At 41.3% G+C, this 14,949-nt stretch overlaps 2 protein-coding genes across 2 annotated transcripts; both read right to left on the minus strand.

Moving 5' to 3' along the window:
- Window positions 1-559: 559 nt before the first annotated feature.
- Window positions 560-6,267, minus strand: LOC139471791 (crt homolog 1-like). Its single transcript, XM_071254283.1, has 4 exons — window positions 5,661-6,267; window positions 3,119-3,327; window positions 2,150-2,245; window positions 560-1,482 (listed from the first exon to the last, which is right to left on the minus strand). The coding sequence occupies exons 1-4, from the start codon at window positions 6,265-6,267 to the stop codon at window positions 1,063-1,065; spliced, it is 1,332 nt and encodes a 443-aa protein (XP_071110384.1). The 3' UTR covers window positions 560-1,062.
- A 2,471-nt stretch (window positions 6,268-8,738) lies between these two features.
- LOC139471692 (DNA-directed RNA polymerase II subunit RPB4-like) lies at window positions 8,739-14,773 on the minus strand. Its single transcript, XM_071254155.1, has 5 exons — window positions 14,699-14,773; window positions 14,400-14,457; window positions 12,643-12,765; window positions 11,558-11,653; window positions 8,739-9,590 (listed from the first exon to the last, which is right to left on the minus strand). The coding sequence occupies exons 1-5, from the start codon at window positions 14,760-14,762 to the stop codon at window positions 9,512-9,514; spliced, it is 420 nt and encodes a 139-aa protein (XP_071110256.1). The 5' UTR covers window positions 14,763-14,773; the 3' UTR covers window positions 8,739-9,511.
- Window positions 14,774-14,949: the final 176 nt, after the last annotated feature.

The raw sequence follows: 14,949 nt of genomic DNA on the forward strand, positions 1-14,949 counted from the left end.
TTATAACAAAGACAACACGGTTAAAATATATACATGATGTTTACACACGTCTTCGGACGTCATTGGACTGTCATATTGATTACCATCTATCGGCCATAATCATCAGTAATATTTATTAAACCGTGTTCGTATCTATTTGATATTAAGAAATATTATCGACACTTGTCTAGCGCCAGTTTATTATCACGATCAAGTGATTTAAGATAACATCCTGCAGAAACCTTGGCTCCTATTTTAGGTCTTCTGGATTTAAATGATTTCATGCACGTGGACTTTATTCTTTGACAACATGTGTCCTACTCCATCGTCCGTTTTTCGACAGATATTTTCTGGCGTTGACGTTGACTGTTAGCAGAAATAATCTACCCTATTCGACGAAATAAACGCCCCACTCTAATAAGCGCCCAAGGCGACAAGTGCTGAGATATTGGCTAGTGAACAATCCCAATTAGCTCCCCTTCCGATTGATCAATGTACACAAGACTTATTTATTCGCGTATAATACGCACTCGTGTGTTATATGCACACTTAATTATGGGCATTTAATTCTGGAAAAAAACTATCTGTCGTACATAAACATTTCAAGCTGTCAGCTTGAACCACGAAATTTATCTTTCAACTCTGTTCTTTTTTCATCAAAATAATATTCAAATAATATTTCTAATTTTGAGAGCGCCCTGGGCGCTTATTACGTCGAATACGGTATATTTTATAATCCCACCAACCTTTTCTTTCGTTGTAAATATCATTTAATCAACGTGTAATTTTAAAACAAATCGCGCACTGATTATTTTTTCAAAGTTAAAATTATGTATTAAACATGCTTTTTTAAACAGGTCGTGCACTAAAAACAACTCCAACGTTACTATTGTTATTTAGCATGTGACTTTCAAAGAGGTCGCGAACTGAATTCTTTTCCAAATCTACCGTAATATATTTTACATATGTTTTGCAAACAGGTCGTGTACTACACTCTATTTAAATACTAATACAACTTATTTTACATGGAGTTATCAAAGAGATCGCGTTCTGAATTCAATTTCGGTTTTATCGCCATTTGTTTTACATGTGATTTTCAATGATGTCACGGACAGAACTTTCCTTCAGTTCTTTCTCCTTGGCGTCCTGTTTGCTGAAATAGTTGTACATGATTACAGTCGGAACGATGATGACAAGGCCGCCTAAGGTGAAGCCGGTCGTAATGTTGAAATCCGGGGACCAAAAGAAGTGGTTGTTAGGAACGTCAAACTTGAACAGAGTCCAGAACAAGGTCGCCAAGGGCGTCACCATTGATTGGACGACAACCGCATACACTGCGCCCTCTGCGTATTCTATTAATAGAAATTGGAAGAGATTCCCGAAGCAATAGCCAATCAGAAACAACCAGAGTTTCCACCATAAGCCATTACACGCAGCGTCCGTGCTAAAGCAGCAGCGAAGTCCAGTTCCGAGGTTCCCACCAAACTCGCGGATCGAGTCAGCCTAAAACAATGGTGAAAATCAGGAATTTATATAAACAACATACGCACTAGGATTTAAATAGTATTTTTTCTTACAGTTTTCAGGAGAAATTGTGTATTTTAAAGACAGTGTGTGTGTGTGTGTGTGTGTGTGTTATAACGAATGTGCGAGGTTGTGAGGGTGTCATAAAAAGAATGTGTTTGATTGTGTGTGTGCGTTCGTGTGTGTGTGCGTTCGTGTGTGTGTGTGTGTGTGTGTGTGTGTGTGTGTGTGTGTGTGTGTGTGTGTGTGTGTTATAAAATAAATGTGTGAGTTTAGGTTGGTTTTATAAAACGAATCTGAGGGAGTGTGATTGTCATAAAAGGAATGTGTCTGTCTGCGCAAAACTCAACCGTGCCCCGATTTGATTGGTTGATAAACATAAGTGAAAATCGACAAGCCGAATGATACATTTATAAAATTTGGGACATGACACCTTTAAAAACAGTATTCGAAATTAAAAGAAGGTCCAACGATTTCCGGGGCTTGATTCCACACCTCTTCTGAACCAATCAGATTGCCCCGGGGGCTTCCATTTGTTTAACAAGGAGAAAATAACTAACGAACTGCAACGAACTATTTGTCCTGATTGAATGCCTGGCATAAACCCAATGCCTTTTACAAAGGACTGAATAGACGGAATACTCACCATTCCAAAATGTGGAATGAAGTCTACCCAGAAGAGGGGCAGAATGGTCAGCAGTTGAAAGACTTGTGACCACATGATGAAGTTCAAAGACTCGGACTGAAAGACACATAACATATATAATGCTTGTTCAATGCTGTTAAAGTTACAACATCAATTAATTCAAATTTGTTTTAAAACTTGGTCAAGGGTTTGGACCAGACAAACCAGTGATCAACAACCATCTACGCCGTCAGATAACGCCGGAATACAACCAGACAGGACCCACGTCCTCATTTCTATCAACTCTTACAAGTGATGGGTAATGCAGGAATCGAACGTCTTTGGTGTTAAAAGCAACCGTTTTAACCACTTGACTATCTCATCGCCAATAGTATGTATCATCAACCCAATGTAAAAAGGGGGCGGTCGGGTAGCCTAGTGGTTAAAGCGTTCGCTCGTCACGCCGAAGACCCGGGTTCGATTCCCGACATGGGTACAATGTGTGAAGCCCATTTCTGGTGTCCCCCGCCGTGATATTGCTGGAATATTGCTAAAAGCGGCGTAAAACCATACTCACTCACTCACTATGAGAAATGTGATCAGTCGTGTAATACAGCAAGAGAATATTGAACCATTAGTGAGTGAGTGAGTTGGGTTTAACGCCGCTTTTAACACTATTCCAGTTATATCGCGGCGTGTCAGCTTAATGTGGGAGGAAAGCCCGAAGTGATGCAGGTCTCAGACGTTTACCACTTCGGTGAAACCCACGAGCACGGGTATGGTGCTGACAAACCTAGAAACATAATCGGGGCGAACCGGGATTCGAACCAGCAATCATAGGTTTCTGGCGCCCCAAGGGACGTAACTCTGCACAGCGAATCGCGGCGCCTTAGACGACTGGGCCACCCGTGCCCCCTATTGTACCATTACGTTGTTAGGTAACAAAATGTATTTTAACGACACAATCAGGACCAATGAACATATTGTTACCTCGGTCCCATGAAGGGCCTTCTCCACGATGACGCTGCTTATCCCTGCGGGCAAAAACCCCAGCGCAAATATACAAGGCCAGAGAATACTTCCTGAGCTGCTGGAGCCTTCAGCCCCGCTCCCTTCCAGACCCCAAATTTGGGGTTCTACCGTGATGAAAAGACCGACGAGAACCACTCCGGTGCAAACAAGACGCCGGATACTTATACCTGAATAAATAATATGTATTTTAAGTATTTTAGCATGTCATAGAAACAGGAGTTTTTATTGTGGAAATAATTCCTATTCATTTAGGAAAACAAATTTTCAATTCAAATACTGGATTAGTCTGAATGCCTTGGGTGAGGATATCGTCAATACACATTGGTGGTGGTGGGGTGGGCGTGGTGGCGGTGGTGGGGATAAAATACAATTTCTGTGTGATATACAATTATATTGAGATACATAAAAAATATCACAACAACAGTCCATCATTATGTGCCAAGAGCTACCGAGAACAATCCAGGAGCCGAGCTTATCACTGCAGATTTACACCCATGACTGCCCGTGAAGATCTGGGCTGCATAGGTCTTCAGCAACCCATGCTTGCCGTAAAAGGCGACAATGCTTGTCGTAAGAGGCGACTAACGGGATCGGTTGGTCAGGCTCGCTGACTTGGTCATCGATCCCAATTGCGTGGATCCATGCTCATATTAATCACTGGATTGTCTGGTCGAGACTCGATTATTTACAGACCGCCGTCATATAGCTGGAATATTGCTGAGTGCGGCGTTAAACAACAAACCAACCAACCAACATCCATGCACTTTTACAGACGTAATTCAAAACTAACATATCGATTTTACTTTCAACAAAAACAGTAAACGCACTATTATGTCCCAGGATTGTCTGGATTATAGGATCGTACACGTAGGGCATAGAGGCAAATAATATTGTTTTACTCTGAATGTTGTAAACATTCCGTCCGTTTGTCATTTAGTTGGAGTGAGTGAGTGAGTATGGTTTTACGCCGCTTTTAGCAATATTCCAGCAACATCACGGCGGGGACACCAGAAATGGGCTTCACACATTTAGTTGGATGTTGCGACACGCAACGGGTGCTGGAGACATAATGTGCCCAGGGATCTCTTCATCGGGTAAGGGGACCGCCGTGATCTGTTGGTTGGGCGTCCACCCGGACAACAGTTCGTGACCAACTCGTGTTATTCCAGGACAAGCCGAATAGCGACTCGTGCCCCTCTCATGGCCATTTTTGCGACCGGGTTCCGTCTTAGCGCCAAGGGGCATACCTAAAACAACTGTCAACTCGTTGCGTAATGGTTCACATATATATCCCCATATATTATATATATTTTAGATGCAATTGAAAGCATATCTGGACATGCGGAATTTTACAGTATGATTGAACACATTTAACTGTGTCTTGGGTACATTTTTAGATGCGAGACATATGTAAAATCAACGAAGAACTTGAAATCATACGCGCATTCTGATTGGTTTGTCGTACTTTCGCACATAACATTCATAGATAGGGGGACGAGTCTTCTTGCAGGTTACGGAAAGGGGCGAGTGGTGACGAATGCGATAGGGGGACGAGTCTTCTTGCAGGTTACGGAAAGGGGCGAGTGGTGACGAATGCTAGCGGAATGCCGGCGGTAAACAAAAGACGTTGGTCCATTATGGTGCCTGTCTGACGCTTGGCAGGAGGGGATAAGTAACTTAACACAAAATGACAACAGCCACACCACAGGTATGCTCATCAGCGATGAAGGTAACCAGGTGATAACAGTGCATCTGTGTTATCTCCTTTTGTATACATGTGATGCCAAGTCACACCGTCTTAACCTTGTCTGAAACATGATATGCTAATACATGCACAGTGTCCGTGGCCATACTTCTATTGATAGCTGACGTATAGTGAAGCATGTTTTACATACGCCACGTCATGCCATTGACAAGGACGACTTTCTGCCATTACAAAAGCAGAAACCAAGGTCTGTTATTGTCACAGGCGGGGTTAAGATGGGCAGGTATCATAGGACAGAAGCCAATGTGTGACCGATTATGACGGTTTGTCTGTTCAAGATTCAAACATAATGTCGTTCCATTACTCAACGTTTAACGGTTACGGTGTAAAAAAACATTCACGACTTTCAGAGGCAATGAGAAACATGACGTGGTGCCTACAGTATAATCAAATTTGGGTTTTGCTAGGTTTTTGCCTCAGTGATTGTAACACATGCACGTTCTACACCACTCAATCTCCATACTGGGGCGGTAGGGTAGTCGAGTGGTTAAAGCGTTCGCTCGTCACGCCGAAAATCCGGGTTCGATTCCCGACATGGGTACAATGCGTGAAGACCATTACTGGTGTCCCCGCCGTGATATTGCTGGAATATTGCTAAAAAGTGGCGTAAAATCAAACTCACTCACTCAATCTCCATTCTGCTCTTCAGACACGTAAGGCCAAATACGTCAAATCTTACATTCGAACATTATCCATTGAAACAAAAAACCCAACAACATGAGAATGACATATTACCTTTTCTGAGGATGAGAAATCGACATACAACTGTGTAGGGTATGACGGTGGTTGCCAGGATACCTTGCAAATATGGCGGTGTGCGACTTGGGGGACTCGCAAACACAACAAGAACTCCGTTCATGGTAGTAGCGAACCCTACCAGTAACAAGATCTTCCAGTTAGCGGTTGGTTTGAAGCACGAGAAGCTGCGTTCAGTTGGGTATTTCATGACAAAAGTCATAACTGCGAAGAGCAGAGGAAACAATATGGACGACACCAACAAAACAACAAATGTGTCTCCGCCAACTTGGTCCATCGTCCCTGCAAACACGGGAAGCGAGACGTTCATAAGAACGTTAGATGCAATGTTAATGACGGCGATGAAGACAGTTAACGCCCCTTTTGAAATCCCCAATTTCGCCGTTATTCCAGTTTGAGGTTCCTTTCGCACATGTAGGAGCGTTACAATGTCAACGGGTCCAGTTTCTTTTGGAGGTACAGACGGGTACACGTTTCCGGTACCGCGATACCTGCCGGAATTGTCAACATTGCTTTCGTCAGCTGGAGATAGTATCGGATGCTTGTCGTTTTGAACATTCATCCGAGATTGTCTACCACCCGACATTTCTTAAAATATAGAGGTTGTTTCAAAATTATCCAATTCCGGGCTTAATACGTCTCCTTGTTGGCTCGTGGTATGCCAAGAAGTGATCACAAAGTTTTGTGTTGGGAAGGAAATTGAAACTGTCATATGACATCCGATAAAGTTTCATTTAAACCGCTCATGTATTTACAATCGGAGAGATAACCTTCCTTTGTCGTATGAAGTGAAGATAATGATATCCTATTGTATGAAGTATCAGGTGCGCGTCGGAAATAGGCTAAACTCAACTGGCGTTGATTTGGCAGGACATGCTTACCCTTTTCGTAAACACCTGGGTCCTCTTGCACAAAGCGATCTTAGCGCTACAATTATTGTAAATTATCCGTAAGATCGCGATCTTAGGCTTCCGCTACAATCGCCATCCACTTGCACAAAGCGATTGTAGGCTAAGATCATTGTAAGCTACAATCGAAACTTACAATTGGTCCGGACCAATCTTAAGTCCTTACAATCGTCCAAGATGGCGTCTACGGTGCTATTTTGCGAAGAATATGACAGTTTTATTAGGAGAGAACGGGTTTTTAGAGATAGAACCACAGGGCCACGGATAGCCATACAAAACTGACTGTTCTGATTACATTAAAAAAAGAGCTTTTTTTTAATGTAATCAGTACAGTCAGTATAGTATGGCTATCCGTGGCCCTGTGAATCGTGGCACCACCAGTGGCTATTACGAATTATGTCCCTTCTATGTTCCTCCTATTGACCAATCAGATTCCACCTCAAATATCACTTGCAACTGCTTCAAACAAAATAACGGCGCCCAATCAAGACGATTTGATCGATAATCAAGATCTATATTGTAATAAAACGGGCCTTATCTTGCGAAGTGCATCAAATCAACTGAGTACCTTCATAAAATAACATGAAAGGATTTGTAAAATATCTGTCGACGCCCAGTTAACGGTACATGATTTGCAAATCCGTGCAATGTGTGAAGCCCTTTCTGGTGTCCCCGCCGTGATATTGCTAAAAGTGGCGTAAACCCAACTCACTCTGACTGACTGTTTTGAATACCATTTGCATAATATCTGAATAATAACCTCAAAAGCGACAATTCTGCAAAGCGAATTGTGGTGCCTTAGACAACTAGTCTACCAATAGGCAATTTGGGTAAGAGTGAGTTGGATTTTGCACGGCGGCATTAAGCAGTACTTAAGCAATATCACGGAGGGGGACACCAGAAATGGGCAGTTGGGATAAAGAACAACCCATTGAATACTATTGCTTTGAAGAGTACTTCAGAGATATCACTACATGTCACCTTGTTTGTTGGAGGAAAGCCCAAAGTGATGCAGGTCACAGATGTTTACTACTTGGTGAAACCCATCAAAAGGGGATGGTGTCCACAGACCAAGAGTCATTCTCAGAAGAAGATCATCTTCCGGAGGCAAGAGAGTTAACTGACTTTAAAAGTCCAGTTTCCACCCTTGCCGAACTTGGCTGGAATTCCTGGGCTCGATCTAGCGCAACCAGAGGTTATTACGAGTTATGTCCCTTCTAAGCCTCTCCTATGGACCAATCAGATTCCATCACTTGCATTTGTTTCAAACAAAACGGTGGCGCCCAGTCAAGACGATATGGTCCATCATCAAGGTCTACATCACGAGGTGCATCAAATCATGCAAGCACCTTGATGAAAAACATGAAAAGGGTTGGAAAATATCTGTTGACGAGTTGGCGGTGCACATGCTTTGCAAATCCTGCAATCGACCGAAATCTGCACGACAGTTAACGTGCCAGGTTTCGATTTCATTGCGCGATTTTGATTGGACTATGCATAGACTAGTTAGTTACTTTTATAGTCAGTTAACTCACTTGCCTCGGCAGGATGAAAGAAGATAGAAAACTATGCAAGCTATGATGAGTGCCACGATTCATGCAGCTATGTCAGAGACAACAAACACATGGACAACAAACCAATAATCAGCCGATCACATCTTCCCAAGGCAAGGGAGTTAAATGACTGTAAAAGTCCAATTTCAGTGTGGAAAATGGACTTCAACAGGGCAGTTAACACCCTTGCCTTGGGAAGATGGCAGATCCTGGCCCAGAATAGATGACTTAACAACCTAAGTGGCAAATTCCGGAGTCAAAGAGTGAGTGAGTGAGTTGGGTTTAAATCTGCTTTTAACATTATTCCAGTTATATCATGACGTGTCAGCTTAATGTGGGAGGAAAGCCTGAAGTGATGCAGGTCTCAGGTGTTTACCACTTCAGTGAAACTGACGAGCACGGGTATGGTGCTGACAAACCTAGAAACATAATTGGGGCGAACCGGGATTCGAAACCCACAATCATAGGTTTCTGGCATGCACAAGGGACACAACTCTGCACCGCGAATTGCGGAGTCTTAGATGACTGGGCCACCACAGAGTTATTAGTAAGACAATATAGAAATGAAGCCCAGAAGTGACAAATAAAATGTTTATTGATGATACATGACTTGTCTTACAATGAACAAAGACTTTGCTTTATGTGATTAATGACACACTAACAGTGTTACTCCGTCTTTACTCTTCTGTTAAGATGGAAATATGAGAAAATTATTTTGAAAACAATGCCTTTAAGATCTTTCTAAAAAGATCATTCATGTACAAAGTTATTCACAGTTTGTACAAGTTATGATCATTATTCCCCAGTGGATTTGGAATAAATATTGAGACCTGGGGTACTACAATCATTTTCAAAGGATACAGACAAGATCATAACCATTATTTTTAGTATTTATTTTGAATTATTTCATGTACTGCAAGTTTTATAAACAAATACTTTGGCCTGTTTCAGAAATTATTCTCACACCATGCAGGTAGGGTCAATGCACTTGCAAAAGTCTTGGATGACATTTCCTGATAATTAATTGTTTATTGAAATAGGTGCAGTTTCAATGTAACCAATGCAATAACAGTCAAATTAGACAAAGCTTAAAAAGAAAATGAAAACACAATCTTAAAAGCCATTTTTGTGGCAGACTTTCTTGAACTTTTGAAAGCGATCAAAAGTGCAAACATATATATGATAAATCACAGATATACTGCAGTAGTTGGTGTACCTCTAATAACATTTGGAGGCAGATGGTAAAATTACTTTCAGACAAAATATTCACATTGAAATGTTTCTGACACCTGTCGACTGTCATTGTCAAGACATTCAAGGGAGACAACTCCTGTCTCCTCAGCAAGGTTGGACAAGTGAGAAGCTGGACTCAGTACTGGAAACTTCGCTTGGTCTTGATGTCGTCCAATATCTGCTGCAGCTCATCTTCCTCAAACCTTCCTTCCAAACTGCAGAGAAAAGCAACAGTAGTAGAATATCATCTATTCACTTAGCTGCCATGATGACTTTATTCAGTGAAAGGGGCATGAAAAAAACCACATATCACATTCCATTCAGCATGTTCAGTAACAGATAGTGATATTTCTAGTCCACTTGTCCTTGTAATAACATATAGCAAAACCACTCAAAATGGCAAATTTTGACTGGTCCTTGTGATCCCTTAACTATTGGACAGTCTTGACTAGTGCCAATTTCTAACGCTGGAAGAAAAGTCAATTTACATTTGAGCACTCTTCAAATATATGGTAGCAAAAGCATATAGGTCCAACATGAGAATCAAGAACATCGGCAATCTTTTAAATGCTAAAACCATATATTTCCCCAGAGAGTATATTACAATTGGATTGGATGTACATATAATCCGTTTATTTTGTGATTGATTCTCATAAGAGTAACAAAGGAGAACATATTCCCTCCAGCTTTGATAAAAAGGACACTCCATTTCATTGTAATGTTGATGATGATTAATTTCTTCTTTATCTCAAGACAATAAGAAATATTGTCTGTTGATATTCCAACATTCTCAGAGGCTGGTAAGCAGCCCAGATCTACAGACAAAATCCCAACATTTTGTTTCTGAGTGTCACAGCATCCACACCCAAAAAGATATTAAGATACTATTGAGGTGTAATTGTGCTTTAGAGTGGTTTTCCTTCATTAGGATCGTAGTTTCAGAAGCAGGTGAAGAAATTAAACCAAACCACTTCAGAAAGCTGATATTTGATTGGCTCAAGAACCCCCACATTCTGCATTTCAATTGGGCAGTCAAAGTATGCTCTGCGATCACAAGACATGACCTTCTATGGGCCTCCTCAGATCTTCCGGCGGAGTAAAATATCTGATTTTATTAGATTGTAATACTCTGTAGAAATATTTAAGCTTTATTGAGGAGGCCTGTGAATTATCAAGTGTGGACCAGGCTAAAAGAGGACTTATTGTTAACCACTGATGAGTTAGGATACAACATGCAAGCACACAAGCCACAAACTCTCCGCAACCAATCCTAATGTTGGTTGCAGCCTGCATGGACTGGATTACTGGGTGCTTACCGTATTTTCTTGAGTATAGTGCGCACCCATGTATAATGCGCACCCCCCTCTAGCGGGTTCAATATTTTGGAAAAAAAGAAATTTCAATATTATGCGCAGAAAAAATTTACACCGTACCCTTTCAGCGAAGTCCGGCAAACGAACGGGTGCTGAGAAACTTCGTCAGTACAAATTCGAAATTTGAGATAAAAAATCACCAGACATGTTTATTTACCGTTTAAATAGTATTGATTGTTCTGCTAGGCATTGTTTTATATCTAGGGATTAAGATTACCTTGTGTATTTTCTCGTAAACTAAGTCGGAAACAGCAATCAGCTGTACACACGTTTTCTTGGAATCGACCGGTGATTCGGTCAAGACACACCCAATGATATAACTTTATAGGATTTTTAATGCAAGGATCGGCAACAATTGTATATGAAACTATTTTATTTATCAGGAATAATATATTCCATTATTTTCTTAATTATATGCAGCCTTTACTGAACATATTTAAAATGATAATAACCCTAAGCGAAGCAGCTGATCGCTATTCCCGGGTATTATTTTTTACATGGAACATGTCTGACCAGTCACCGTCAAGGCTCACGCGCACGGGATCACGTGAGCGCGAGAATTTCATGTTGACATAGAATCTTCAAACAAAAACAAATATGACTTTTAACGAGTCAAAGTATGTGATCAGGAATCCTTTAAGGGTTAAATAGCAGCTGAGATTTAAAGAAAACACAACAATCTGGAGAGTTTGCATTACTCCAGTATAAAAAGAAACTGATTTTCAAAGTAAACATAGAGAAAGCATAAGTTGTTGGTTGATCTTTTTGAAATACATGTATGTTGTATTTATTTATCTGATGGGCAGTACCTGGGAATGAGAGATTTTGCCTCCTCTGATGTTTCTGGGCACAGGTTGGCCAGGGCAGCAAGTTCAAACTTGTGTAACTTCTTCTGCATGAGCGAACTTGAAGAAAGAAACATGCATTGTTTATCATCATGATCATGGAGATAACCATGACTACAGCAGCAGGAAATCATTAATGTAACAAAATAAATATCATTCATTTTTGTAATTTTGTAACTCCAAAAGCCAATGTCTTGGACGTCTTTGAATATTTATCATTATGTTTATCATCTTCAGAGGTTTTTTCCCCATAATGAGACACACAATAATTATATATATTCAAAGGCAAAAGTATTTATCATCATGATTAAGTTCATCTTCCCGAGGCAAGAGAGTTAACCGACTTTAAAAGTCCAGATTCCATCCTTGCCGAATTAGGATGGAATTACTGGGCTCGATCGATCATAGTGCCAGCAGCAGCTATTACCACTGGTGTTCCTTCTGAGCCTCTCCTTTTGACCAATCAGATTCCACCTCTCATATCACTTGCATTTGCTTCAAACCAAATGGTAGCACCCAGTCAGGATGATCTGATCCATTATCAAGATTGACCGAAATCTGCACGACGGTTTACGAACCGGATTTCGATTTCTTGTACTATTTTGATTGGACTATGCATAGACTCATTAGTCCAGCCAAAATGTAACTACATAATACCAGTGTAGTTTGGTTAGGGTGGACACTGTACTTTTACAGTCAGTCAGTTAACTCTCTTTCCACGGGAAGATGGATTAAGTTGGGGTTTTCACACAAACTTCAATACTTGTTTCAGAGTCATCTCCTATTCTTTGAATGTATAAAGCGTACTGATAATTGGACTTAAATCATGCAAATTATCCCAAAGTGCTTTCAAACACAAGTGTCAAGATTTTTAATTCTGCTTAACTAAAACTTAAATTCATTAATATCAACCTGGCAACAATAGTAATCATCGGATAATGGATTTGGAAATACTAAACAATGACAAAGACAAGGTTTTGTTCATGTCCATTAACAACTTTGTGAGTCTTAACCAATTGTACACTGAACAACAGGAGACCTTATTCTACCTTCTGACAGCGGCGATGGTTTCTCTGTTCTTGAACTTGCTGAAACGGGAGCAGTAGTTGAGCGTCTTCATGAACACCTCAGACAGCTCCTGCTCCTCCTCCGCACTCTCGTTCTGCTGCTTGCTTGCAACACACACAAACACATGGTCAGTTAACGCTGCTGCTTGCTTGCAACACACACAAACACATGGTCAGTTGATGCTGCTGCTTGCTTGCAACAAACACAAACACATGGTCAGTTAACGCTGCTGCTTGCTTGCAACACACACAAACACATGGTCAGTTAACGCTGCTGCTTGCTTGCAACACACACAAACACATGGTCAGTTAATACTGCTACTTCCTTGCAACACACACAAACACATGGTCAGTTGACCCTGCTACTTGCTTGCAACACACACAAACACATGGTCAGTTGACCCTGCTGCCTGTTTGCAACACACACAAACACATGGTCAGTTGACCCTGCTACTTGCTTGCAACACACACAAACACATGGTCAGTTGACCCTGCTGCCTGTTTGCAACACACACAAACACATGGTCAGTTAATACTGCTGCTTGCTTGCAACACACACAAACACATGGTCAGTTGATGCTGCTGCTTGCTTGCAACACACACAAACACATGGTCAGTTGATGCTGCTGCCTGTTTGCAACACACACAAACGCATGGTCAGTTGACGCTGCAGCAGAGGAGAGCCGAGTAAGCTCGGGATTATCGGCTGTTGTTTGCAAAACGTCATGTCCCTTCAAACAATGACAATAATGTGTACATTTAGTCAATGGGAACGTTTTATTTTCACCGTTTTGATTCCCTCTCGTCGTGTTAAAACAGAAATATACTCAAACTTGTACAGTTATAGGCAACAATGCAGTTTACCGGACGCAGTCCGAGATCTATCATCCGCTCAATTACTGCACTGTAGTGCGACCGCTGTCTCGCTATACTGTTACCGTGACTCACTTCACGATCCATCACCCCTTTTCGGTCCTTATGGTTAGCTGGCTTAGGGCAAGGGTTAGCCATAAATTCTTACCTTTTCAAGCATTAATCTGGTTAATCCAATTGGTCGGTTATATTGACATAAACAATGGTGGTTGTGGTTTCAAGAAAAGATGAATGGGAGAGCAGACCGTGACGTCACACGCAAGCGCAATTTAATTTTTACTGAATTACGCATGAGTGTTTATGGGGTGCTAATGACCCGTTAAACATGCACTAATTACATGTGATAGCGCCTGTGGTCCAGTGGTAGAGTGTCGGCTAATTGGCGAATTAATTAGCCAAGCCGGTGAGCCGGCGAAACGCGTTCGAGTCCCAACAGCCTTAATTGGATATGAAAAAATGCGCCCGGTAAAGTGCACTACTCCCGAGTTATACTCAGAAATTTTCAGAAATGACACACAGTAGCCTAGTGGTTAAAGCGTTTGCTCGTCACACTGAAGACCCGGGTTCAGTTCCCGACACGGGTATAATGTGTGAAGCCCATTTCTTGTGTCCCCGGCCGTGATGTTGCTGGAATATTGCTAAAAGCGGGGTAAAACCATACTCACTCACTCAGAAATGACACACAAAAATTGTCAGTGTGTAACTGGTCTCTAGCCCAACCATGCTGATACAACTACCCAGAGAATAGACAAGGCATGCAGTGCTTGGCTAGGCCATAGACGAAGCCAACATTAAAGTGCCATAGCTGCGCCCGGTAAACTGCAGTCTTGCGAAATTTGAACACAATACTCCTATGATATACATACCGATGTTCTAACAACATCTGTACTTCCGATATCAGCAGAGTCTCAGCATTTTCGAATTCTGAAACAAAGACGGATCGTTAGCATGGTAGGGGGTCACGCTAATGAATATGGTTAGACAAACTCATACATGTGGATGACCGGTCCACACACTATATGACACAGTCCTCAAACATAAACAATGCCACACATGAAACTGTATCAGTAGATTCAGACATAGTATAACATAACCATTAAACGCGATGATATATTTCAACATTCAAACAGACACACACGAACTTACAGAGTTTCCAAATGGTTACCTTTAGGGAACTGTAATTCTGAGGCATCTTCCTCTTGCTGGTCTGATGGCAAAACGCTCGCCATGTTTGATAAACTTCCGGTTTTTTCGGTGTAGTAAAAACATGAACAAAAGTCGAAAAGAAAGAAAACATGATATATCCGGAATGACACACGAGGAATTATGCAAATCGTAAACACATATAAATAAGTCATATTTATATTTCGCATGAACGATAGCTTTTAAAATCGTCGATTAAAAATACAAAGAGAA

Source organism: Haliotis cracherodii, unplaced genomic scaffold (assembly GCF_022045235.1).
Source record: "Haliotis cracherodii isolate W230 unplaced genomic scaffold, xgHalCrac1.p SCAF_23, whole genome shotgun sequence".
NCBI classification, from domain to species: domain Eukaryota; kingdom Metazoa; phylum Mollusca; class Gastropoda; order Lepetellida; family Haliotidae; genus Haliotis; species Haliotis cracherodii.